At 55.6% G+C, this 27,034-nt stretch overlaps 1 protein-coding gene and 1 long non-coding RNA gene across 2 annotated transcripts; both read left to right on the top strand.

Annotated features, from left to right (window-relative positions):
- The first annotated feature begins 499 nt into the window (after positions 1–499).
- VASH1 (vasohibin 1) lies at positions 500–22,325 on the top strand. Its single transcript, XM_006052867.4, has 7 exons — positions 500–812; positions 8,659–8,747; positions 10,164–10,220; positions 11,796–11,870; positions 14,576–14,957; positions 16,812–16,924; positions 18,103–22,325. Exons 1-7 carry the CDS (start codon positions 510–512, stop codon positions 18,173–18,175), a joined length of 1,092 nt encoding a protein of 363 aa, XP_006052929.1. The 5' UTR covers positions 500–509; the 3' UTR covers positions 18,176–22,325.
- Positions 22,326–24,401: 2,076 nt separating this feature from the next.
- LOC123327968 lies at positions 24,402–26,420 on the top strand. Its single transcript, XR_006542614.2, has 2 exons — positions 24,402–24,637; positions 26,174–26,420. It is a non-coding gene; the product is annotated as an uncharacterized LOC123327968 (long non-coding RNA).
- Positions 26,421–27,034: the final 614 nt, after the last annotated feature.

The raw sequence follows: 27,034 nt of genomic DNA, 5'->3' as shown, positions 1-27,034 counted from the left end.
TGTAGAGGAATTTGTTGCTCTTCAAAAAACTGGGACCTGGGGCGCCCGGTCGCTGTGGGCACTCGTGCCTCGACCCTTTCGTGGCCGCAGATCTGAGCTGCCTGGCCTCAGTTTCCCTCCGGCTTTTCTCCTCGGGCAGCCCAGACTGCTGTCCGGTATTGTTCTCGCTCTCAAAGGGGGTGGGGGGTGCTTTGGTGAAAGCTGCCAAGTTGAGATGTATTCTCTGCATCCCGTTTTTCAAAAAGAACCAGGCTTCTAAGGCTCACCCTGGACAACCAAGCCCCTCTGCCCAGCACTTCACTTTGAGGCACTGATTTTTCCCCCCCTCCGCACCAAGTAGTGTTTTATTGTACGGAGCCACGCCCTGGTTTCTTAAAGGTGCCCTGCGCTCTGTTTGGCCATGTGTTATCTCTGCAGCTGGTGTGTGGGAGGCCTCCTGTGAGCCACCTTTTTTTTCTTTACCCCTGCCTGCTGCTACGTCCTCCCACCCACCCGTCAAGGATTTGGGGATGCCAGGGGGGAAGAAGGTTGTCGGGGGCGGCAGTACCGGCGCTGCCCCCACTGCCGCGGCTGTCCCCTCTGGGGTCCGGCGTTTGGAGACCAGCGAAGGAGCCTCTGCCCAGAGAGATGATGAGCCAGAAGAAGAAGGGGAAGAGGACCTACGAGATGGAGGCATCCCCTTCTTTATTAACCGGGGTGGGCTGCCTGTGGACGAGCCCACCTGGGAAAGGATGTGGAAACACGTGGCCAAGATCCACCCCGATGGAGAGAAGGTGGCTCAGCGGATCCGCGGGGCCACGGACCTGCCCAAGGTGAGGGCTTTGTTTGGGGCTTGGCGGGGGGCAAAGGGTAGGGGGGAGCTAAGGTTTTAGTGACTTGGGGGCTTCCAGAGCAAAGTGCCCCTTTTCCTGTTGGGGTAGGGAGTTACTGGTAAAGTGTTAAAAATATAGATAGGTTGAACCTGTCCAGAAGAACTTTTACTTAATTGCCATTGAGGCTTTTTTGTGAGGTCCACATGCCCTGTTTCTAGGAGTGTCCTCCTCCGTCTCTTAAAATGCCCATGTGTTGTGGGCAGAGCAGCAGATAAACTTAGTAACACTAACGGGTGCCTTGACATCTTATTCGCTAAGCCAGAGAGCAGTGGGCAGAAAATGAATGACTGAGGACAGTCCAGGATTTCAGATATTGAGTAAATATTTTCATGTGTTTCGCTGAATTCTCCAAGAGCGTTGTGCATGAAGTGCAGTTTGAGGACCCATTTTTACAGACAAGGAAGCTGAAAACTCAAGTAGGAACTCAGGGCTCCATAGCCAGTAACTGGCAGGACTGAGTCTCTCCCCCCGCAGGTCTTCTGGTTCCAGGGCCTCTGCTCCGTAGGATGAGGTTCCAGGGCAGTTAGAAGAGAGCCGTGGAGAGGGGCAAAGTGCAGGCATTTTTCTGTGCACGGCAAAAACAAAGTGCAGTCACTTTTCACGACGGCTGGCCTTCAGTTGTGTCCCCATGAGGGCCGAGGCTGTCTCATTCATCTTTGTCTTCCCAAGGCCTCCTGTGTGCCTGGCACAGAACCGGCACTTGTAAGCATTTGCTGAATGAAAGAGTATTTAAAACATTCTGTGCCCTACAGTACTTGGTGGGAAAACACGCCTGATTTTCTTTCCCCCAAAGTTATGGTTCAAGACTAAGGAAATACTCTCTCAAATGCAGAGACCTGAAATTCCCTAAGAAAAGTCAGTTGGACAGAGGTTGGAGCCCATGCTTATGTGTACTTGCCCAGGTGAGAAGGAAGGGACCAGAGAGAGTGGCAGTTAAGGTGGATTAGACATGGAAACAGGTGGCCTGTTTTGTTCTCTTTTTACTAAGTTATTGGTAGAACCATCAGAGACTATCTTCTGGGACAAGCTGAATTCAGACAATCCCCAGGTTGAGAGTTGAGCTACTGCCTTATATTTTCAAGAGAAATTGAATATGATTTGATTTTGAATGGCTACATAATCACCTTCTGAGCTAATTCAGAATTAACTAATTCCCTGTGGTTGGCCATTGTTTCCAATAATTTTTTTCTTAAAATGAACACTGTGGTGCCCATTCTACAACATAAATTTGGGGACTCACCTCTGATTGTTGGAGAAGGAAATGGCAACCCACTCCAGTATTCTTGCCTAGAGAATCCCATGGACAGAGGAGCCTGGTGGGCTGCTGTCCATGGGGTTGCAAAGAGTCAGACATGACTGAAGCGACTTAGCAGCAGCAGCAGCTCTGATTATTTCCTTGAGATAAATTCCTGGAAAAGGAAGTATGGCATCAGAGGATAAGGACACCTGTTCCAATCACCCGCCTAGTTATAAACTCAAGCAGACCCCTGTTTGAGCCACAGTTTTCTCGCCTGAGGTTAAGAGTGGTGTTGATTGTAGTGAAGTTAAATGAGACAAAATGTGTTAAAGCATTTTTTTAATATATTAAAAAAAAAATTGTTCCGGGTCTCAGTTGCACGTGCAGGATCTTAGTGTGGCATACAAACTCTGAATTCCTGCATGTGGGATCTAGTTCCCTGACCAGGCATCAAACCCAGGCCCCTTGCACTTTGAGTGGAGAGTCTTAACCACTGAACCACCAGGGAATCCCTGTGTTAAAGCATTTAAGAAACTGTAATGCCTCAGACTGGTACAGATTACTGGGTGTTCATTCCCTCTGTCCATGCCCTTAATCAGGAGGGGTGGCTAGGTCTCACTCAGCATTTGTCCCAGTGAAGCCAGAGCCACATGCTTCTCCCACATGAGCAAGTCAGGGATTAGCAGATGGCCCTCTAGCCATCCTGCTGATGTCTAAATCAGGCTCTGGGAGAGTGTGAATGTTCCTCTATAGAACTGTCACCACTTCAAGGGACTAAAAACAAAATTGACGAGCTTATTAGCCACTGGTCTTGTAATGTCATCTTGTCATCTTCAACCTTCACACATAGAAAAGAAACTGATGAGGGAATAACGCTATTGTCTGTGGGGGGTGTCATGACTGACAGGAGTGTGGAAGGGATTTTGTGAGATGATTGAGAGAATTGAAACTCTCCCTCCTCAGTCAATTCAGTTCAGTTGCTCAGTCATGTCTGACTCTTTGTGACCCCACGGACTGCAGCACACCAGGCCTCCCTGTCCATCACCAACTCCCGGAGCCTTCTCAAACTCATGTCCATCGAGCCGGTGATGCCATCCAACCATCTCATCCTCTGTCATCCCCTTCTCCCGCCTTCAGTCTTTCCCAGCATCAGAGTCTTTTCCAATGAGTCCGTTCTTTGAATCAGGTGGCCAAAGTATTGGAGTTTCAGCTTCAGCATCAGTCCTTCCAATGAATATTTAGGACTGATCTCCTTCAGAATGGACTGGTTGGATCTCCTTGCAGTCCAAGGGACTCTCAAGAGTCTTCTCCAACACCACAGTTCAAAAACATCAATTCTTTGGCACTCAGCTTTCTTTATAGTCCAACTCTTACATCCATACATGACCACTGGAAAAACCATACCTTTGACTAGATGGACCTTTGTTGGCAAAGTAATGTCTCTGCTTTTTAATATGTTCCGTCATAGCTTTTTTCCAAGGAGCAAGCGTCTTTTAATTTCATGGCTGCAGTCACCATCTGCAGTGATTTTGGAGCCCTGAAAAATAAAGTCAGCCACTGATTCCACTGTTTCCCCATCTATTTCCCATGAAGTGATGGGACCAGATGCCATGATCTTAGTTTTCTTAATGTTGAGCTTTAAGCCAACTTTTTCATTCTCCTCTTTCACTTTCATCAAGAGGCTCTTTAGTTGTTCTTCGCTTTTCTGCCAGATGGGTGGTGTCATCTGGAGAAGCTCTATATAGTCAGCAAAAACGAGACTGGGAGCTGACTGTGGCTCAGATCATGAACCCCTTGTTGCTAAATTCAGGCTTAAATTGAAGAAAGTAAGGGAAACCACTAGATCATTCAGGTATGACCTAAATCAAATCCCCCTCCTCAAACCACAGGAAAAGTGTGGGGGGGCAGTTTCCTCTACCTTGGCCCAGAGCAGGAGTCTTGGCCCCAGAGTCTGGGCAGAGTAGAGATGTCCAGGAGGCATCAGGGTCTGATCCCAGAGTGCCAGCAGCGTGGACCCAGCACTGGGCTGCCCCACCCCCACCCCAAGTGGCCCTGCCCTGAAGCTAACACAGAGGCAGCAGAGGTTACACCGTAGTGGGACCAGGAGTTTGTGCTAAGCCACTTCAGTCGTATCCAACTCTTTGTGACCCTCTGGACTATAGCCCACCAGGCTCCTCTGTCCATGGGGATTCTCCAGGCAAGAATACTGGAGTGGGTCGCCATGCCCTCCTCCAGGGGATCTTCCCAACCCAGGGATCAAACCCGCATCTCTTATGTCTCCTGCATTGGTAGGCAGGTTCTTTACCACTAGCACCACCTGAGTAGTCCGCCAAGAGTTTGGGGGATAGCATAATGTTTTAAAAAGACCAGGCAAGCCAAAATTCAAAATGGGGAGATTTTACATCAGAATCCAGATTTTTTCAGGAAATGAGAAGATCTGAGAGCAGAGAATCTGTGACCCCACATGGCAGCAGGCAGCTGGGGCTAAGGGCTGGTTCCCCTCCCTGCAGGTGGTTGAGTCTGAAGTCCCTGCCATGTTGTGTGATAAAACATTGGATCCACCGTGTTGAAATCCTGGGTCTCCAGGAAGGGACGCAACCTTCTTGTGCCTCAGTTTCCTCAGCTATAAAATGGGCATAAGCACAATACCCACTTCCGAGGGGTCACTGGGAGGAATTGATGAAATAAAGCCTGTGAAGTGGGTAAGCTGTCATACGTACTCAGCAAATAGAGTCTGGAGAGAGCACCCCAAGGGCATTTTGGGGAGATGTCCTCTAAAAGGGTGACACCAGTATGTTAACAGGCGACAGTTCCTAAAAGGATCGCAGATCTAGGAGTCATTTGTGTTCCTTTGTAAGACTGTCTCCTTGATGTTTCAAGCTGCCTCTAGCTTTTTTATTTTAATTATTATTTATTTATTCTTGGCTGTGCTGGGTCTTCGTTGAGGCACGTGGCTTTTCCCTAGTTGCGGCCCGTGGGGGCTGCTCTCTGTTACGGTGCACGGCTTCTCGTTGCAGTGCTTCTCTTGTTTCAGAACATGGGCTCTAAAGCGCTCAGGGGCTTCAGTAATTGTAGCACGTGGGCTTAGTTGCCCCACGGCACGTGGGATCTTAGTTCCTGGAGCAGGGATCAAACCCACATCCCCTGCATCGGTAGGTGGATTCTTAACCACTGGACCACCAGGGAAGTGCCCTGTCACCGCCTTTTTAAAAGCCCAGTGGCCAGGCATCCAGACCCAGCTGCCCAGGTTCTTCTGACTACGGCTCTAGACACTGAGCTCCTGCAGAAGGTGAATTTGGACATCTCCCCTCAAAAAGGCAGCACTGCCAGCGTCCTCATGGGCTGACCAGTGTCTGACACGCCCAGGAATAACAGCGACAGTGGGCAGGAGCCAAGTCCCTGCCGTGTGCCCGTCCCTGTCCCAAGACCTGGCTATGCAGTGTCTCATCTAGGCTCTGAGGCTGGTTCTGTTTTGGCACCCACTTTACAGGTGAGGTGTCCGAGGCATGGAGACGGTAAGGATCTTGCTTCCAGACAGTAAGCTGCGGGGCTGGGATTTAGACAGCGATGGGCTGGTTCTAGGTCCAGGTCTGTCAGCCTCTAGGGTTTATTGCTTCTTGTCCACACACTCAGCTGCAGGCTGCCTGACCTCCCCCAAGACTCCTTTCTGTTCTAGACTGAGATGGACTCCACCAGGGGGAACGCCTTAATAGAACTCAGGATTTCAGGGGGTTCCTGGAGCCAAGGTAACCCTTGGCCTTGGTAGTAGAGGAGGAGTCATTCCTGGATGGACCTGGGCCAATATCACTTTCCTCCACTGTACCCCACTTAACCCCACCGCTCTGCAGCAAGGGAGCATTTCTGGAGTTCCTGGTTTGGGGTGGGGGTTGAGGGATTGCCAGCCCTCCAGTAGGTCTGATTATTTGGATATACAGACTCTTGCCTGTTTGTTTTGTTTTTGTGAACATTCAGAAGAAAGATGCTGGCCTGTTGGTTGACATGAGTTAACATGGCACAGCCGTCAGCTCCCTCCAGCTATGCCACAGTGGTGGTGTCCTTTAAGGCCCTACTCATGAATCCAGGGTCTTTCTACACTTTTTATCTGGAGCCCTTTAGTTCTTACAGAGCCTCTAGTTCCTGGGTCCTGTGTCTAGATGGCAGGTGATACCCTCATGGTACCACCCGGCCCTGGCCCAGGGTTGGCTTGTGCAAGCTTGCTCAAAGGATTCTTGGACTACAGAGCCCTCCTTGTTTGAAATGTCTCAGGGGAGGGTGTACTTACAGTCTCTACCTCAAGCTCCTAGAAGTCACTAGATGCCCTCACGGGAAGTGGAGATGACTTGCCTGGGACCTTCCACCTGAAAAAGCCAGGTGCCGTGCTGTTCATAGTAAATGGTGCCGTCATTCCTCTGATAGCTCTCCCACCCTGTATCCTTGACCCAAGGAGGCCAGCCAGGCCCTCAGAGAGTTCTGGAGCCTGTCTTGTACATGGTGGCCAGGCAGTAAGACAGAGCACTCCCCATCTGGGGCTGTTATCCCCCTGCTGATTTTAAGCAGTGGCCACAGTTTGGGCAGCAGTGGCATTACTTTGCCAACAAAGGTCTGTCTAGTCAAGGCTATGGTTTTTCCAGTAGTCATGTATGGATGTGAGAGTTGGGCTATAAAGAAAGCTGAGCGCCGAAGAATTGATGCTTTTGAACTGTGGTGTTGGAGAAGATTCTTGAGAGTCCCTTGGACTGCAAGGAGATCCAACCAGTCCATCCTAAAGGAGATCAGTCCTGAATATTCATTGGAAGGACTGATGCAGAAGCTGAAACTTCAATACTTTGGCCACCTGATGCAAAGAACTGACTCATTTGAAAAGACCCTGATGCTGGGAAAGATTGAAGGCAGGAGGAGAAGGGGACAACAGTGATTGAGATGGTTGATGGCATCACCGACTCAACGGACATGAGTTTGAGTAAACTCTGGGAGTTGATGATGGGCAAGGAGGCCTGGCATTCTGCAATCCATGGGGTCGGAAAGAGCTGGACACGACTGAGCAACTGAACTGAACTGAACTAGTGGGGTGTGAAAGGGGAAGTAGCTGCCTCCAGACTGAGGTGTCAGCGGCTGGGGACTGCCCAGACCGGAAGGAGGGGGCCGGCAGGGCTGGGGAGGACGTTCACGCAGAGTAGTCTCCTGGGCAGGGCTTTCTCCCTTGCGCCTTGGCCCTTTGGGGCAAGTAGGTGCCTGTCAGAGGCTGTGGTGCCATCAGGAATCACTGGTGTTTCACTTCCTTCATGTCAGATCCCCGGCCACCTTACTTGAGAGGCTGTGCCCGCACCGCCCCACAGGGAGCGCATCCCTCAGCCCAGCCCCGCCATGGGCTCCCGCTGGACCTGGCCCTTCCCTCCCTGTACACATGGATGCGCTCAGCAGCCCCCACCTGCTGGGGAGTAGACTGAGGCCTAAGGGTGGCAGGGTGGGGTCTCGTCATGTGAGGAGCCCTGAGGCCACCTCAGAGCTGCCAGCGCTGGGAGCCAAGGGGGACCTCAGGGGGCTGGGCCATGGACCTGGAAAGCTGGTTCCTCTCTACCCAGGAAAGCCCGACCTGTAACCCTAAGGACCTGGTGGGTGCTTCCCTTGGCTTCTGAGCCACACTTGACTTGTTGCGGCCAAACTGCCAGCCTTCAGGCTCCCCAGGCCGGAGCGGGTGGCCTGGGGGCACACACCCAGATATGGCTGCTTTTCTGACAACTGCAGGGTTGCCGAGGGACAACTCCAGGGGGCCTCGGAGCCTAGCCTGACTGCCAGCACCTGGGCAGCCCAGGCTGAGGGTTCCCAGTCCTCACCCACCCCTCCCCACCACACCCCTACTCTCCCCATGACAGCCCCTTCTCCCCATGTCTGGCCAAACTCTGGAGAGTCTATTCCGGTGAGGAGGACTGTCCAGATGCCCGGTTAGCCATGCTGCTGTAGGTGTGGCGCTGGCAAGACAGGAGAACCAGGGCTCCTGCTGCCTCCATGGAACCCTTCCAAAGAGGCTAGTCCACGGCAAGTCTCCCCCTGCACGTCCTTCTTTCTCCCAGGGGAGCAGGAAGGCCTGGCCATTGTGCTGTGATACGAAAGTGCAGTGGGGTGACACCCCCTGCTGAGGGTGTGTTCACCAGGGACAGGGACACCTGGTCAACTTGACTTTGAACCAGAGTTGAACCCCAAACCCAAATGAACTTAACTTCAAGATCAACATTCCTGGGGATGCCTTGAAGTTCATGAAATGTAAAATTCTAAACAGTCAGCCTGTGTTTTTTTCTAAAATTATGAAAGAAGCATAAAATTGGAATATCGACACAAACTCCAGATCAGAAATGTCGTCAAGGGCTAGGAGGGTGAGGAGTGGCCAATGGGAGGGTGGGAGTTCGGGGGGAGAGAAGCTCAGCAAAGGAGGGAGTGGGGAGCCCCTCCTTGGGATGTGGCTTCTCTGGGGGCTAATCTGGGTGTCCAGTGGGCTGGAAGCTCCAGGGTAAGCCTCCCTCCATGACCAGAGCTTTCTCTCTCCGTGCCCAGATCCCCATACCGAGTGTGCCTACGTTCCAGCCCTCCACGCCCGTCCCTGAGCGCCTGGAAGCGGTGCAGCGCTACATCAGGGAGCTGCAGTATCCTCCGTGGTCAGAGTCACAGCCGCTGTCCGGCTGGTCCGGAGCCGGCTGGGGCTTGTTTCCAGACAGGGCCGGAGGGCACTGGGCCGAGCAGCTGCACCCCACGACTCCAGGGGGTGCCACTCACACAGCATCTCTGAACCCCCGGAGTCATGTGCGCACAGCGCGTGTCCTCCCGGGTATCGGAGCGGGTTTGTCTGATGAATGCCACACCTGCTCTGGCCTCCCTGCTTCCTGCGTCCTCCTCCGTGTGATGGGGTCAGTGTGTCCTGAGTGACCTGCTCGTGGAAGCCTAGTCCAGGTCTACTGGCCCAGACCTCCTCTGCTGACCCTCTGGTGCCAGCAGAGAGAGAGAGGGGAAGCTCCCTTGGGGCTGTTTAAAAACTGGTCTAAAAGAAGTGTGTGTTGGGGGAAAGGCTGTGTGTTGGGGGGAGGTAGCAGGTAGATGGAGAAGGCAATGGTAACCCACTCCAGTGTTCTTGCCTGGAGAATCCCAGGGACAGGGGAGCCTGGTGGGCTGCCGTCTATGGGGTCGCCCAGAGTCGGACACAACTGAAGCGACTTAGCAGCAGCAGCAGCAGCAGCAGGTAGATGGAGGAGAAAAAGGATTTTTATGCTCCAGGAGACAGCTTCCACATCTTGGACGTATCCCCTAGTTCTGCGCCTTTTTCCTCCCTGGCAGAAGGCCAGCTGCCCAGCAGGGGAAGAGCCTTGGGACGCCCCCAAGCCTGGGATTCCCCGGTGTCTCTGAGCTGGGCCTCTCCAGCCCTGGGCCCTGCCTGGAGCTCTTCCACCTGGCTCCCTCTGACCCTCCTAGCTGCTGATTCGGTCCGAGATGGCAGGACCCCTAAGGGCCAGGCATGGGTCCTAAGCAGAAGAATAGTCAGACTGGTTACTGAAAACTGGGTCCAGCCCAATTTGGGGGGAGAGGACAAGGGGCAGAGATGGGGACTGGTGGCCTGGAGAGGGGCCGGTTGGCTTGGGAGCAGCACCCAGCAACAGAGCCGCACAGGAATCCCACCCCAGCCTCCTCCTGTCCGTTTGTGCTGTTTCTCACCAATTGGAACATGAAGTACTGCTGAGAGCTGTCCAGGGCTCAGGCTTGTCTCCCAGCCCTGGCCAACCTGGCTGCCTTCTGCCTGGCTTCCTTCCTGGAGAGGAAAGCTGGGAATAGAGGATGAGTGAGGACAGAGAGGGGCCCTGTGGGGGAAGGAGCCAGCGGCGTGCTGTGCCCTTCTCTCCCTTCAGACGATCACGCCCTGAGCATCCTCCCGGGCACCCTCCAGAAGCACTCTGTGGGGTCTTTACCCAGCCTGCACCCCTGAGGAGTGCTGGACCCCCGGGGTCCGGATGGGGGCAGAGGGACACGCCTCTTCCAGATCAAGCCAGAGAGCCCTTAACCAGCACCCACAGGTACAATCACACAGGGACACAGTTCTTTGAAATTAAGAAGAGCAGACCTCTGACAGGGTAAGTGTGGGGAGCACGGGTCCCTCTGCACCAGGTCACAGGGCCTGGTCTGGTTGGGGCCCCTCTGTCACCTGTGGGTGGAAGCTTATCAGGCAAGCAGAGAGTCTTCCAGGGGAGCCCACCAGCAAAGCAGGTACCACCGTGGGACTCCCCTTAGGACGTCCTAAAGAGGGGATTCTAGCCAAGATGGGCAGCCAGGGCTCCCTTGAGGAAAAGGAACCCCAATATCCATGCTGAGCCAGGAGGGGGATCCCCAGTATCCATGCTGAGCCAAGAGGGTAATGGCAGCCCACCTGCTTGCCTTGGTGATGACAGAGGATGGTCCCAGGTGGATGTCTGTGTGTGACCCTTATCTTCCTTTTAGGAGAGGTGGGCCTCACAGGAGGGGGTCCTCCCCCTTCTCTCTGTTCCCTGGCATCACCCCCAGTTACCTTCTGGACTTGATTCTGGGCATTTGGTACAAGGCCCAGTATTTGAGCTGCAGGGACCCTACTGGGGAGAACACTGCATGTCTCACTTCCCATTCTGCCCCCCAGGTGTAGACCCCTGGCTGGATTCACCCCCATGGAAACCCTTAGGGCAGAGTAGAGTGGAGAGTGAATACCACAGCTGGGCCTGGGGGCTCAGCTCAAAGCTGTCTACAGGTTTAAAACCCTGTGCTTTTATGATGAATATGAATTTTACATCTTGCCCCACATATAATCAATCCATGATCACTTCCTTATGAAAAATGCTTTAGATGGCTTATTAGCTAAATTACTTAATTACGCCTTCTCTAAGCCCTCAGGGGGAGTGCAGCCTTCCTCATCCCAAAGCTCTGCTCTTGTTGTCCTGGGCCTGCTGTGTGTGCAGGCCCAGTTCCAGCCTCATGGGGTGGAGGAGTCTGACACCCTGCCCTGCAAAGCCAGTGGCCAGGCTGCACTCCCAGGGCCAGGGGGCAGCATTTGGTGAGGAGGGAGGAACCAGGCTTCAGAGATAAGTCTGTTTTAAAGTGGCCTGAATTCCAAGTTCAAGAGCAGGTGGGGGAGTCACTGGGCAGCTAACTCCCTGAGACCCCATGTCCAGGCTCCAGGGAGCTGGCCAGCCATGAAGGAGCAGTTACAACAATCAAAGGCTCTTCAGAGAAGTCACAGTTGGGTCAGGGGTGTCCACTGTGCTCCAGAAGAAACAAGATCAGTGCCAAGGTCTCCGGCCTCTTTGGCATGCTATCCCATGCACTCCCCAAACACCATCTTTACAGGAGGCCCCCAGCCCAGTGGCTTTCAAAGACCTGCCTACCACTGCACGCCACCCCCAACCACCCTCCCCTCCAGAGCACTCTGCAGCAGGACTCTGAGGGAAGAAGGAAATGGAAGGACAGAAGGGAAAGGGGAAGGGCCTCTTTCCTTATCTTCAGTGGTTGTCTCTTCTCCGACCCCTTAGGCTCAGGATGGATGTGAGGGGGAGGTGCTGGGCTTGAGCTGCGACAGCTTGGAAGGCAGGGGAGTCTTTGTCCATCTAGTCTACCTCCCAATGCTCCTTCACCAGAGGGGACTGGAGCTTCTGACCTAATGACTCTGCCTTCCAACCCCCCAGGCTGATGGACCTGGCCAAGGAAATGACCAAAGAGGCTCTGCCAATCAAATGCCTGGAAGCGGTGATCCTGGGAATGTATCCTTCCTCTGAGAGGTCTGGGAGGGGGCAGCCAGCTACTCACACCTCCAGGGCCATCTTCCTCCTCTGGAAGGGCCCTCCCGGCTCCCTTTCCCAGAAGTCACGAACTTGGCCCCAAAGTGAAGGAGTTTGAGGGGGGCTCAGTCTCTTGCACCTCAGTTGCTAACTTCCAAGGCTTACTGGGCAGCTTTTTTTTTTGAGCAGTGGACACAGTGACCCTGTTCTCCAAACCACAAATCAGGGCTCATGGTCTCATAAGCCTGCTGTGCTATTTCCAAGAAACAAAGAGTCTGGGAGAAGCAGGTTGGATGCCCAACTGTTGGCATTTCCAAGACATGTGGATCTGTGGAGATGATGGACATCCCCTGATCTTTAAATGTAAATCTGCATATTAAAAAAAAAATAAAAAGGGTTTCTCAGTCTCTCCCCGACCCAAAGGATAGAACTGGACCTATAGCTGGATCACCAGAGTAGTTAGGTAGGACAGACAAGGCCCCTAGAGGGGGCACCCAATATCCCCAGTTAAAGCAAAGTTAGGAGACTGGCATATGGCCATTTCTCTGTTGTAAGTGGTTCCTGCCTGAATCCTACCTTGTTTTATTACAGAAAATTTTAACCTCATATAAGCATAAATTAACATAGTGCAGCCCATGTGCCCATAACTCAAGTTTTACCAATTCAAGGCCAGTCTTGACTCATCTCTGCCCACCCCACACTCTTCCCTGTACCTACCAAGGCTTGTAAATATTCCATCTACCACTCCTGGAGTAGGCACTGGGCTCTGTGCCCAGCAGGGTGAGGGGGCAGGTGCCTAATGGAACAGGGAGGAATTGTTTGCTCAGACGGGTCAGGGAGAAGACGACAACGCTCACAGGCCAGGAGCACAGCTTCTCTGAGGGGGATCAGAGGGGGTACTCACCACCCCCATAGACATACCTGCCTAACCTGTACAAAGAGAGTGCAGGGGTGGCCCCAGTCCTCCTCCCTGAGGGCTAATCCCTCTGTGGCAGTCCTTTGCTGCCCAGAGACCCACCAGCATTGCCTTGTCCAAAGGGTTCTCTGCTGGGATGAGTGTGAGGCCAGCCCAAGGACTCCAGGCCGCTGCCGGCACTTCCTTCACCACCCCACATTTGTTTCTCCTTCAGGACCATGCTCCAAAGTGGAGGTTCCCACCCCCTTGTAGGAGGGAGACCCTGCTCCCCTCCCCATGAGCACACAGAGAAGCTGGTCCAGATGGGATCACATGGTCCCAGAGGCCTTCCAGGGGTTATCTGCTGGCTTGTGGGCAGGAGGAAAATAGGAGTAGCCCCCCATCTGGATAGGACACCACCCTGCTGTCCCCATAGAACTGCCATGGCTCCCTCCTGAACACATGGGACGCTCTGAACTAAGTCTGTTCCTGGTCTCATCCTCACTGCACTCAGTCTGCACCTGGCTCATCTGTGTTCCCAGTCATTTGCTTGCAAGGAGTCAGGCCTGGTGAGCATGGCAGTGACTGCTTGCAGACTGCAGGCTCAGGCCAACCTGGACTTGAATCCTAGCCCTGCTATCCTCACTGTGGCCTCAAGCAAGTTCCTTAGCACCTCTGAGCCTCGGAGTCCTCCTCTGCAGAGGGGACAATGGCAATGCCATCCCACAAATTTGTTAATACAGTTAAACAACCAGGAGCACACTGGACACTGGACGCAGTGTCGACCTGGTCTGTACACCAAGCTTTTATCCTGTTCATCTCATTCTCCCCATTTATTCAAAAAAGAGTTTTGAGTGCCTGTCATGTGCCATGTCTGTGCTGGGCCCCAGAGATACAGCAAAAAATAAAAATAAATGACAGACAAGGTGGTCCCCATTCTCAAAAGTTTACATTCTAGCCAGGGAGACAAAAAATAAGCAAGTAAACCAAGAAATAAGAAAAATAATCACAGATTGTGGTGATGTGCCATGGGGAATATAAGTAGAGCAGACTTGCTTTAGGAAGGGAGGTCAGGGGTCCCAGCCAAGCCTGAGAAGGAGCCAGCAGGGCCCGAGGAGCAGCCAGAGAGAAGAGCTGGCGTAGACGGTCCTCCGTGGAGGTTGGAGTGGACAGCTGACGGCCCCCCAGGATGCCGGCAGCCTTGGTTTTATCAGAAGAGCAGCAGGCACGGTATCTACGCATAGAGGGGTGGGGGCGCTGAGAGAAAAGGAACAGGGTTGTCTGTGCATCTCTGATGCACACGTGTGTATCAGCATGTGTGAGAGGGAGGGCAGGGGTGAAGAGGGCTGTGTGTGTGACAGAGGGGAGGAGGGAGGTGAGGGGGAGACAGACAGACAGACAGGCTTGTGGACGGAGGGCCTCTCTCACCCTTCCTTCACCCCACCACGCTGGAAGGCCCGGCAGTTTGAGGTGCCCTACTCACTGTTACTTGGTGAGGGCTGCTTGACGTCATGGCAGCAGCCGGTAATCACTGAGCACCCTGACCCATAGAGATTGAGTTCACTGAGTGCCTACTGTATGCTGGGCCCAAGCCTGATGACAGGTTGTGGATGAGCAACACCCACCGTTCTCACTGCGGAGCTGGGGTCCGCACTGGAGAGCTGGCATCCGCACTGGGAAGCTGGGCTCTGGGGCGGCTCACACATCCTCTCCCGGGTGGGTTAGGTGGGATGGGGTCGCCACGCCCCGCTCCTGCTTCTAGCCGTTTCCTTAGCTGCGGCGGCGCGGCCAGTTACCTCACCAACAGCATGCCCACCCTGGAACGCTTCCCCATCAGCTTCAAGACCTACTTCTCAGGGAACTACTTCCGCCACATCGTGCTGGGGGTGAACTTAGGGGGTCGCTACGGGGCGCTGGGCATAAGCCGGCGCGAGGACCTGATGTACAAGCCGCCGGCCTTTCGCACGCTCAGCGAGCTCGTGCTGGACTACGAGGCCGCCTACGGCCGCTGCTGGCACGTGCTGAAGAAGGTGAAGCTGGGCCAGTGCGTGTCCCACGACCCGCACAGCGTGGAGCAGATCGAGTGGAAGCACTCGGTCCTGGACGTGGAGAGGCTGGGCCGCGAGGACTTCCGCAAGGAGCTGGAGCGGCATGCCCGCGACATGCGGCTCAAGGTGTGTGCGCACTGCCCTGCCCGGGGCACCCAGGGCCTGGGCAGGGGTGGAGGTGGAAGGGCAGGGGTGGGGGGGGGGGGGTGGTGGAAGGGCAGGGGTGAGGGCAGAAGGGCGGGGGCGGAAGGGCAGGCGTGGGGATGGAAGGGGTAGGGGGTCAATGGAAATGTAGGGCTGAGGGTAGAAGGGCAGGGGTGGGGAGGAGGGGCAGAGGTGGAGATGCCGCTTCCTAGAGGCTCACTCTTCCAGGGAAGTACCCCCTTCCTCCCCCACCTTCCCAACCCACCATCCCCACCATCTTCTTGGGAGGAGGTGGAGCCTGGAGTTGGGGAGGTGAGGGTAGGAAGTTTCTGGGCTTCGCTCAAAGGTCATTGCTGATGAGACAGCCACCTCAGGTGGGCAGCCCCGGGGAGGCTCTGGTCGGGCTGCAGGGGAGCTGGGCTTGGGCCTGGGCAGGGGTGCTGCCATCCAGGTGGAGGGGCTGCGAGTCAAAGCTGGTGGGGAGTCATGGCCTGTCTGGAGGGAGTGGTATCGTGTGGGCTGGGCAGCAGCTTCCATCACCCCTATCATCCCGACTCTTGACCCCCAGCCCCAGGGGAAAAGTCAGAAAAGAGAAGCAGGTCAGACTCTGGGGAGACAAGGAGGGACGGCTCCTTCTCCCTCTTGCCCAGCCGCAGTGAGCAGGGGTCATGAGGGGGAGCTGCTGGACCCAGAATAGTGGGCTGAGCTGCTGAGATGTTTGTCCCCCTGTACTTGGGGGTGCCTTCCGTGGGGCCTGCTGTCCCCTCCCCTTTGCCCAGTCTCTGCAGCTCTGTGCTCTGCCTCTCCAGGCAGCCTGGGGCCACAGCCGTGACCGTGGCAGTTTCACGCCCATTGCTGCTCCCCAAGACCGCAGGAGGGCCGCAGCGGGCAGGGGGGGACACTGAGGTGCAGGGAGCCCAGAGACTTGCTTGCAGCCTGTGGGCGGCAGATGGGCCTGGGGCTCAGTCTCTGGATGGGGAACCCCGGCACGTCGCAGGTGCTTTCAGGAGTCCTGGCCGCCCTGCCCCGCCAGTCCCCAGACCAAGACCTTGGGGTGACAGCTTCAGTGCCTTCCTTCCCCAGGGCAGCTGCAGGTGACCCCGCGGCTTTCGGAGGCTGCCCTCCTCCCCTCCAGAGCTGGTCCTCCCCCGTCCCTCCCTGTGGAAGTCTGGGTGCCCAGCTGCCCAAGTGTCACCGCACCTTCAGGGGAGCAGCTTGGATCTAGAGCTGGAGCCAGCACTACCTAACTTCGAGTGCTGTGTTTCCCAATCTGTTCGGTGCTTAAGACTTCCCATGCTATTTGCACCCCCTCCAGCACCCGTCCTGTATACCCCACATTTTGAAAATTCAGCTCAAAGGGACTGTGTCGCCTAAGTTCACTTGCTCCCCCCACCTCCTTTATTCTCCTTCATCAGAGGTGTAGCCACTAGTCTGAGCTTCTGATCAACTGGAGATAACCAGGGTTACCTGTGGGTCTTGTAGGCTCCCAGCCCCAAGCTCAGACATGGGCTGCTTCTCCGGCTGGCCCCTCTGCCCGGCCTGAGTAAATGCCCCTTTTCTCGGGGGCCACCATGAACCCTCCCCAGTCACTGCTGTCCACGTCCATGCTGTTTCAGGGGCTCATGGAGTTTGGGCTGCCCTGCTGTGGAACCTCCAAGGCCCTGGCCACTTTAGCGCCTGGGAAACAGGTTCAGGAAGACCCCGAGACAGGACAGAGCAGGGCTTGAGGCTTCCTGGGCTCTGCCCAGAGCAGCTTTGGGGCTTGTGGCTCCGTCAGGACAGGACGGACTCTGGGGCAGTCCTGGAGCAAGTCTGTGTGTCTTCCTCCCCACCCAGATCGGCAAAGGGACTGGCCCTCCGTCTCCCACCAAGGACCGGAAGAAGGATGTGTCCTCCCCACAGCGGGGCCAGTCCAGCCCCCACCGCAGGAACAGCCGCAGCGAAAGGCGGTGAGCCCTGGGTTTCCCCTTTCCTGGAAGAGTTGGGGGTGGGGGGAAGGTGCAGAAAAAGGCTTCATCCTTTCCGCTCATCTTCCCCTCCCTCTGATCTCCCCCCAAGCTCTTCGCATTCTCACCCTTCTCTTTGTCGCCCCCACTGGGAGGGTGGGTTTGTTTGTATGTTGAAACAGCTACAATGAAGTCCCGTTTCTCTAGGGAGAAGGACATCCCTGGCCCACTGGTTACCCTGTGTGGGCACCCTGGTGCCCAGCAGGAGGCCCATGGGGGAAGGTCCGAGGCCACAACTGCAGAGCTGCAGAATGGGCTCTGGGGGAGGGATGGTAGAAGGGTGGGGCCCAGCCAACAGTGAGCTCTTCCAGGAATATCGCTGGAAAAGGTTTTAACCTCAGATGGCAGCCGGTCAGTGGCTTTGAGTGTAACCTTTGCCCCCATGAGAGTCTGGGTTTTGCCGGTAACCAGACAGCAGAAGCATTCGGATAAAGCACCCAGCGGCCTCATCAGATTTGTCTCCTCTGTGTCAGTGTGGCTCTTGCTTTAAAGGTCATTCTGGAGACACCTCCAGGTTATATGGGGTTCCCTGGTGGCTCAGATGGTAAAGTGTCTGCCTGCAATGCAGGAGACCGGGGTTCGAGCCCTGAGTTGGGAAGATCCCCTGGAGAAGGAGATGGCAACCCACTCCAGTATTCTTACCTGGAGAATCCCATGGACAGAGGAGCCTGGTGCGCTACAATCCATGGGGTCGCAAAGAGTTGGACACGACTGAGCAACTTTACTTTTTCACTTTTCTGGAGACACCTCTCTGGTGTCAGGGGCACCTCGCTGCCTCCCATAGCCAGCCTCCTTCACTTTGTCCTGGGAGGCTCTCAGAGAGAACACAGGGTCCCTCACAGGGATTCACTGTTACTTTATCACTTAACCTGCAGCCAGAGTCGCTGACCTCAGTGAAGAGCAGTAGCTCCTGAGAGAGTGTGGGGCCCACACTCAGGCTCGCAAGGGGGGTTGGGGGATTCCAGAAACGCACTTCCACGGGGACCCTTCCTGCTGCATTTGGGACACCTTGGAGAATGGGGAGATGGGAGTTGGGGGGCAGCCACCCTGGCTCCCCGCTCTCCCACCTCCCAGAGAGGCTGCTCACCCTTTCCCCTTCCTCTCTTCTCCCCTCCCTGCAGGCCTTCCGGTGAGAAGAAGCCTTCAGAGCCCAAAGCCATGCCAGACCTCAATGGGTACCAGATCCGGGTATAAGGCGGGTGGCAGCGCCCCCTGCCCCACCCACTTCCCAGAGGACCAGCATCCTCCAGCCAGACCAGCCTCGGTCCTGGGGAACGCGGGGCTGATGACGGGGCGAGCGTGTCCCAGCTCAGCTTCCAAGCTGCTGTCCCTCTGCTGGGCTAGGCCCTCTACCTGTGAACCAAGAGGCAGTGAAGAGTTGAATTCTGAGGTTTTAACTTGATGACCTGAAATTTAAAGTATTGGGGAAAAAAAAACTTAAAAACTAGTGGATCTGGCCAGGGGCCGGAAAGCCAGTGCTTAGAAGATTCTAAGTGTCGTGGGGCTGGGTGAGGAGGGGTTGCCGTCTCTGGCTGGTACCCCTGCCCGTGTGTCTGGGGTTTGGGTCCATCCTCCCCATGGGAAACCTCCCAGCTCCACTCAGGCTGTGGCGTGACAGGGGAGCGATGTTTCTCCAGTCCTGTCTGCCCTGGCAGCATCATGACCCAGGGAAAGGAAAGCAGGGTAGGAAGCACCCCGAGAAAGGTCTGCATGGTCCATATCGGGAGCTTAGCACAGGCCCCGTGTGCCCCAAGAGCCAGAGTGTGTGACCCAGGAGGGCCCTTGGAGCCCCATGGACAATGCTACGTGGGTGGACACTGCCCAGTGGCGGCGCCTATTGCTGGGATGCACTGGACGAGAGCCCGGGAGAGAGCCGCTGGGGGAAAGAGTTCCCAGACCCCTCCTTGGCCCCCTTGCTCAGCGCAGCTCTGCTTGTTGCTGCAGCTGGGGCCTCCCTGCAGAGGGGCCGGGCTTGGCCGGGGGCCCAGAGAAGAAGCACTGGGCTCAGCGTGCCTGTGGGGATCTGAACAGACCTGGTGGGTCCAGGAACCATGGCTGAGGACGGGGTGGGACCCTCAGGCCTGGGTCGGGAGGCCCCCAGGGACTGCTCCCGCTTCCTGTTACCTCAGCCCTTGCTAGGGAAATGAAGACCAGGCCACGGAGGCCTGTATCCCAGCCCCCGCTCCCTGTTTAGCAGCCTGGGTTAGGTGTGGAGGGCCCAGTGATGATCGGGCCTGGGGCATGAGGCAGCTCATTAGGGAAGGGCCTGAGCTGCTGGAGTCTGCACCATCTGCCTGGAGGGCAAGGGAGAAGTTGTGGAGACAAGTTGGCGGAACTGGAGGAAGGTTCTGGAGGCTCAAGCAACAGCAGAGGTGGAAGGCAAAGGGTGCAGTGTGCCCACTGGGGAGAGGCAGAGCCCAAGAACTGGGGAGTGTAAGTGAGAAAAGAAGGTGAGGGAGAATTTAGAACCACGGGGAGTAGTGAGTTCCCCTTTGCTGGAGGTATTCAAGCAAAGATTAGATGGTTTCTTGTCATCTAGAAAGCTATAGACCGGATTTAGGTTACGGGAGGATAACTGGAAGAGATGACCATTAAGGTTTCTTAATACTGAGAGGCAACTGTCAGTAAGGTTGCCTAGGGACTGAGGGCCTGACTGAGCTCTGAAAGAGGAAGAGCCCAGAGTTGTGAACTCAGATTCCCCCAGGGCCCAGCAGCTGATTGAAAGGAGGGCTGCAGGGCTGGGTGGGGACTGTGGCCAACTAAAGAAGGCCAGCCTCAGCCGCTGCTGCTCAGCAGGTCTAAAGGCAGCCCTGCATACCAGATGGTCAGATGTTTTTTCATTGCAGAACTCTGAATTTTTATGTGAAATATGCAGATTTTTAAATGGTGGCAATCAACTCAGAAAATTTAAAAGCCCAACCTGAAAAAGAATGACTGTCTGTAATCTTAAAGAGAGTAGCAAGAGCTTGGGCTGGGGAGATGGATGCACTGAGATGGCGTGGAGATGGAAGGGATGGAAGTTCTAGGCGTCCCAGAGCAGGCTGGACATCCGAGGGCAGCATCCTCGCCACAGCGGCTGCTCCCAGATAAGCAGCTGCCTCCTTCCCACCCGACTCTCCCTGCAGACCAGAGACACTCAGTCGTGTCCAACTCATTGCAACCCCATGGACTGTAGCCTGCCAGGCTCCTCCATGGGTGGGATTTTCCAGGCAAGAATATTGGAGTGGGAGGCCATTATCCTTCTCCAGATCTTCCCGACCCAGGGATCAAACCCAGGTCTCCCGCATTGTAGGCAGACGCTTTACCGTCTGAGCCACCAGGGAAAAGGGGGTGGAGTGGAATAGAAACAGTGCTGTTCTCAGTCTGCTGGGGAGATGGATGAGGCCTGAGGAGCCAAGAAAGGGAGAGACAGAGACAGGATGCGTCTGCTGACGCGGGTGCCCACCAGGAGAGGCACTGGGCTGGCAGCTCTTCAGACCAGCAGATCTTGGCCCAGAGTCAGGCCAGGCAGAGAAGCCGGCTGCTCACTCCCTTGGGTTCCTCCTGGTTCAGTGGACCCTTGGCAAGGTGCCTAAGCTGCCTGCTGGGCTACATCACGGCCAGAGCAGTCTGGGGGCCACTGTGAGCCCCAACTCAGCCTCCCATCCCATCCTAGTTTTCAGGAGGGGGGGCCCCATGTTCACACCTTCACCTGGGGCAGAGATGGATCCATTTGGGAGGCATGAGGCTGAAAACAGGGCCTTTTGTGGGTGTGGAGGTGGGTGCCTTGTGATGTCCACCCGGCAGGTGAACCACAGAGCTTGAGGGTGAGACGTGAGAGGGGGCGCTGGGGTCAGGGAGATGTGGGGGAGAGCTGCTCCTGGCATGGGAACCCAACGGGGTGCTCTGATCCCCCGTCTCCCTCCCGAGCCCCTTGGGGAGAAGGAAGCAGAATACAGCCCCAGCCCCAGCTGCTGTCTGCCGGTGGAGGGAGCCGACGCCCTCACCGAGAAGCCCCTAGCACCTCCCCGTTTCCTCGCTGAGACCTCGGGCCTGTGGACACCCACGGGATACAGCGGTGCTTTTTTAATTTATTTTTTAACACATTTCAAATATATGTAGCAAGCCCTCCTCCCCTCCTGGGCGTGTTTACACAGGCTCTGCTCCGCGCGGGGCCGGCCTGGCTGCAGTGTTTCTGGGGAGGCAGGGGGCAGGGACTTGGGGCCTTAGTCACCATCGTCAGCATCACCTCATCTCACTTCCCATGAGGGACCAGGCCCGGCTCCTCCAGACTCAGGGCTGCCTCCCAGCACTCGGTGTGGGCTCCTCTGTCCCTGGGGGTCGGCGCTCCTGGCTGGGGAGGGGTCAGGGGAGGTCCGAGAAAGCTGTGTGATGAAGGTGGGCCGGCTCGGCGAGATAGTGACTGCTCCCCAAGGCCGGGCCGCCTGTACCCTGTGCGGGCTGCCGGGTCAGAACACTGAAAATCTGGGTTTCCAGCCGTGTCCCACCCACTCACACCTGCCGGTCCTCTCCCTCCCGTGGCCTCAGCAGAGTCACCATCCCCTGGCCCCTCTCAGCAGCCACCCCATCCTTCCTGAGCGTGGCCAGGTACGGAGAGCTGCACCTCCCACCCCAGGTGCCATGACAAAGCCTAGGGCCAGCCTAGCTGCAGGGAGAGCCCGAGTTTGGCCACGTCTGGTTTCTGACCCTGGGTCATATCACAGCATCCCCCCCTCCCCGCAGCTTCCAACTTGGACTTGACTTCCTGGCCCAAGGACTGGGTCTCCTTCTGACCAGGAGTGTGCCCAGAGGCCTGTGTGCCTGGGTCCCTGCCTGGGTGGTTTTCAGCTTAGCTTTGTTGGCTTCCCCCAGGCCCACCCTCTGGCCTCGAAGTACAAGGAAAGTGTGAGCTGGGGGCCTAGCCTATGGACTGTGTTCTGAGTGCCAGAGTCCCGCTGTGCTGAACTCCCCACCTCCCTCGTCCCACTGGGAAACCAGGGAAGGGCAGGGAGGCATGCCCTGAAAGAGGGGTGCGTGGGGTAGGAGGGGAGGTCTGACCCCGACCAGGCAGGGCTGGCCAGGTGCTAGCTGCAAGTCTGTCGGTACTGACCCCACCCCCCTACCCCCACCCCCACCCCATCTTGGTGCTCCAGAGTTCCAAGTTTCCCTTTTTCTTCCAAGTCTGATGAGAGGAGAGATCGGGTGTGCTTGGCCTGGGGCTTGGTGATGGTGTCGGCTGGCTGCCGTGTTGTACTGGACTTTGTTCTTCTCGTATCAGTATTGCACCCCACCTTTCCCTTTTACACTTCGTCTCATTCCTGTTCTCACTTTTTCCTTGAAAAGAATAAAGTCTCCCCCCAGCTCAGCTGTGTGGGCTGTAAGCCTTGTCTTCTTCCCTCCAGAAGCTGGGGCTGCAGCCGCCCCACCCGCCACTGTCAGCCATGGCAGCTCCAGGGGGGTGGGGGGTGGGGGTAGAACCTGACCAGAGGTTGGGGGGAGCCCCAAACCAGTCATCAGGACACCTCACAGCCCCGGCAGTCATGATACAACTTCTGGGGTCCCAGACTGTCACACCCCTCAGCCTGCTGAAGCCATTCAGCCCTTTTTACTCATCTGGGAGATCTTTCCGGCTGACTGTAAAAGAAGCCCTTTCTCCTTCATACAGCCAGTTCCGCCCCCCTGGAGGCCCCAGGCGCATTCCAGAGCCCAGCTTGTCCTCTCCTAGTCCCCAGCCATCCACCAGGAAGGAAGGAGGAGGAAGGCTGGGTGTTCTCCTGGGAGAGGAGGCTATTTCAGAAAACCATAGCAATGGGGATCTCAAGTCCCTTCTCACCACGGTCGCCAGTGCAGAACCTATCGAGGTTAAAGACACAGCTTTGGAAAACACCCCTGGTTCTACCCGTTACCCCTTCTTCCTCTGCATTGTCCGTCCAGCCCTGGACCTCTTCCCATGCTTTAAGGCAAGTCCAAACAATTGCAAGCTGACCTGCCCAGAGGCATCTTTTCACCTGTAATCCTTGCTCCCTCCTTCTCTGCTCTCCTTTCATTCAGCTTGAAAGGAAACCCTAGGCTTAGGAGAAGGGAGCGTATTTCCTACTTCTTATCCCAGCCAATCCCCAAAGAGCCCCAGCGAGACGTGTGGTCTAGCACAGCAAGACTCCCTCACTTTCAGGAGCGTTGTGGTGAGGCGTGGCCACTGGGAAGAGGAGAGGTGGTCTGTTGGGATCCATGAAGGGCTTGGACTGTACACCATTAAAAAGAGGCAGTTATTTACAGGATCATTTAAATCCAGCTTAAATGATACCAAAAAACGAGCCTTTCAATAAAGGTAACCAGAGTTTGTAAATAACTTGGCTTATACCCCCTTCACACAAAAGGCAGTGTGTGAAATGTACATATTCAAGTCCAGCTGGTAAAGGGCCTTGTGGGTGGGTTTCAGTGATGTGGGCTCATATACCATGGGCCCCTGGACTGCTCTCATACATACAGGGGCTGGGTTAAGTGCTGGGCTGAGTTGGTCGTGAGTCAGCCAGGCTCACCGTGGATACCACGCGGCCACTTTCTTGGAACTGACGCAGAGCTGAGTGCCATCACGGACTCCCAAGAGGACCAGAAGCCAGCCTATTGGGAGGATGGCCACATTTCCTGCTGCTCCCTTTGCTTCAAGCTCACAGCACGTGCCTGCCTAATTTAGGCACGTGACTATCGTGGGTTGGACCTCTGAAGGCAGGTGGCACTTCTCAGAGCCCTGGACATGAAGAGGTTGAAGCTCTGCACCCCCGTCTGCCAAGATCTGACAAGGATCCTGACCACGACTGCAGAGGGCAGTGGTGACAGGGTGCTGGTCACACCAAAGCCCAAGTCGACCGGCCCACGTGCGGGCCGCCTGGTAACCCTTACCATGTTTGCCAAGGGATGAGGGGCCCGCTGAGGCCTGGCAGGTGGTGGAGATGGGTGACCTCAGCTGGCCTGAGGGGACCGCACCCTGAGCAGCCCACATGGGAATGTGCGGTCCTTCCAGTCCCCAGCCAGAAAGGACTTGGTTGTGGGAAAGACAAGACATGGAAGGATGTTAAGTGTGGAGCCTCCACGCTAGCTGTGTGAGGACTCCGGCCTTATGGGCATGGTAACTGACGAGGGTGGGGCAGAAGGCAGTTTTCCCGTTGACGTACCTTAAGGTCATAGCCTCCTAACCCGGGAGAGCTCACCCTACCAGGCCAGTTTGTTGGGGAGAGAAATGATGGGAGAGGTGCAGGGGGAAGAGTGTATAAGTGTAGAGCCTCGGGGCAGCTCTCTCCCTAAACATAGGGAGCGGTAGGGGGGAGGGAACTAGAGGAGGTAGGCCCCCGCCTGCTCCCCACCAGGGGGAGGTAAGCCACGCTTTGCCTTAAGTAACCAATCAAGAAACAACCCCCCCCCCCCCCCCCCCCCCCGCCCCGGGTGAGTAGCTACACATGGGGAAGAAGAGAGAGAAAAAAACAGGGCTTAAGACAAGCCAGCAGTGGACTGGTTGGTTGCTTCCCTTCTCCGAGACCCAGCCCCGTGTCTGCCTTACGAGACAACCTGGCCCTCCTACTCCCAGAAGAGGCTGTGTTCTGAGGAGCTGGGTGGCAAGAAATCAAGCAAAGGAGAGTCTCAGTTTCCCTCTTTGCGATCTCTGCTTCCTCAGATGTAAAGGTAAGACATGCGCACCTGAACTGATCATGGAAAGGGAAGCGCCCTGAAAGCCCTGAATCAATGCCCCGTGCAGATGCTGCATAAATCCAGGTCACTGCGGGGAAGCCCTTCAGGCCAGGAAAGGAGTCCTGGGGACACGCCTCAGAGCTTAGGGGCTATAAAAGAATTCTGAGCCGAGAACTGTCCAGACTGCCTAGGGGAAACTGCTGCTGCTGCTGCTAAGTCACTTCAGTCGTGTCCGACTCTGTGCGACCCCATAGATGGCAGCCCACCAGGCTCCGCCGTCCCTGGGATTCTCCAGGCAAGAATACTGGAGTGGGTTGCCATTTCCTTCTCCAATGCATGAAAGTGAAAAGTGAAAGTGAAGTCACTCAGTCGTGACCAACTCTTAGCGACCCCACGGACTGCAACTTACCAGGCTCCTCCGCCCATGGGATTTTCCAGGCATGTGTACTGGAGTGGGGGGCCACGGGCATCCTCAACTCCCAACTGTTACCAATAATTGCCAATTACTATAATTACCAATAATACTCTGGGATTCCTAGCATCCTTTCAAACAATGTAACTTCAGATCTGAAAATTCCTGACAAATGGAAAACAATACTACTTTAATTTCCATTTCACCAAGATATCTGAAACACAGGGAGGGGTTAACTTACCCACAACCACTGAGCGACCAGGCCAAGATGACAGGCGGTGCTCCTAATCCCTGGCTAAATTCTCTTTCTGCTGAATCGTAACCCAGGTGTTTCCACTGGTGCCCGGGGAGCTTTAAGTAACACAGATTCTCAGGTACTGATTTAAAGGTGTGGAGCCTGGGCTTCAGTTCAGGTGAGGCATTAAACCCCACCTGGCCTCAGGGCTTCTCCCCACAGGCACAAGGGCTGCATGAGGAGGCCGGGGGAAGACAGAAGTCCCAGCGGAGTGAGGCCTGGTAAAGGAGGGACAGCTTTCCGGCAACAGATGGCCAGCAGCTCAGGCCTGGCTCCAGAATAGGGAAGAGATGATGATCAGAAATAGAAACGCGGCGAGTGGCATCAGCCACGCGCATCGCGCCTCATGCAGCTGCCACAGCTTTGACCGGGGAAAACGCTTCTCTCGTCCTGCTTTTTGCCACAGACCCTCCTCTGCTCGGACTAGGGGGAGGGACAAGGGCAGCAGACAGAATAAGAATGAAAGCAGCTGACTGGACCACTCTCCTCGAGCTGGGAGAGGATAGAGAGCTGCACCATTTGAAGGTCGGGGCAGGAGGCTGCACGCAGGCCCTGTTCCTCCCATGAGCCTCAGAGCAGTGGGCATCCACTCAGTTACCTAGGGGAGATGACAACCCTTTTCTGTGGTCTAGATGTAGGGTTAGAGGCCCCAACCCAGGTCAATCTCTTGCTCTCTGCCCAGCTCATTCTCCAGGCCTTCCCTTCCCCCATGCCCTTGGGGATCCTAATAAAATAACCAACAGTTGGGGGGAAAAAGGTAAACCTTTATTTGGAAAAGAGAATTCAAATGACCATTTAAACCCCCCTTTCATTTCCAAAACAGAAACAAGTAAGAAAACAAGGAAAAGATTATCTATCAAGCTCTTGCCCTCTGCCATCTTTAGCCATTTTTAAACTACACTGCCTGGCAGAAGAGAAGAGCTGATGGGCCCTAGTTGTAGGAACCAAGGAGACCACCTCAGGAGATGTCCAAGAAGAGACAAACAGAATGGATGGTGGGGTGTGGACAGATGGGCCTGGGGCTCAGACAGGCACATGCCCAGTACCCAGGAAACAATGTTTAAAAATACACATGCGAAGATAAATCCCCCAGAACCAAGGCATGGAAAGCTTATAACCATGAATGCAGCAGCAGAATCCAAGCTGGGTCTTTGGCTCTCAAAAAAAAAAAAAAAAAAAGAGAAAACGTGAACCTCAGCTAACTGTCCCTAACTTTAGCCTCTCTCAGCTATATCCTCCAGTCCCGCTCTGGGGGCCACATCTGCAGGGCCAGCAGCAGCTACTCCAAGTGACAGGAGGTGTGAGGAGGAGCCGGCCAGGAACACCCCACGCCATGCCCAGCAATGAAAGGCTATAAGGCCTGCAGGGGACTCGTGTGGGCGAGGGAGCCCCCTGAATGGGCCAGAGAGGGGGAAAGCACGGACAGCCAGCAGCGGCGGCGGGGCCAGCTGGAGCAAACCCTCAAGCACTGCCGTGTCCGCTCTGGGGCCACTTGTGCCCAAGGCCGCCTTTCTGCTGAGAACGCTTGACCTGGGCTCAATCTTGGGCTTTTCTAGGGGCAAAAAAAGGGAGGGAATGTGGTCGGCAGCAAACAGTAAAAAGCAGTGGGAGGAGAGGAACAGAGAGCTGCAGCTGAGGTGTGTGAGGCAAGAGGGCAAGTCCCTGAGGTCTCGAGTCCGCTGCC

This window comes from Bubalus bubalis, chromosome 11 (assembly GCF_019923935.1).
Source record: "Bubalus bubalis isolate 160015118507 breed Murrah chromosome 11, NDDB_SH_1, whole genome shotgun sequence".
Classification (NCBI taxonomy): Eukaryota; Metazoa; Chordata; class Mammalia; order Artiodactyla; family Bovidae; genus Bubalus; species Bubalus bubalis.
The sequence above is the reverse complement of the archived record's forward strand: the minus strand, read 5'-3'. Positions and strand labels throughout refer to the sequence as shown.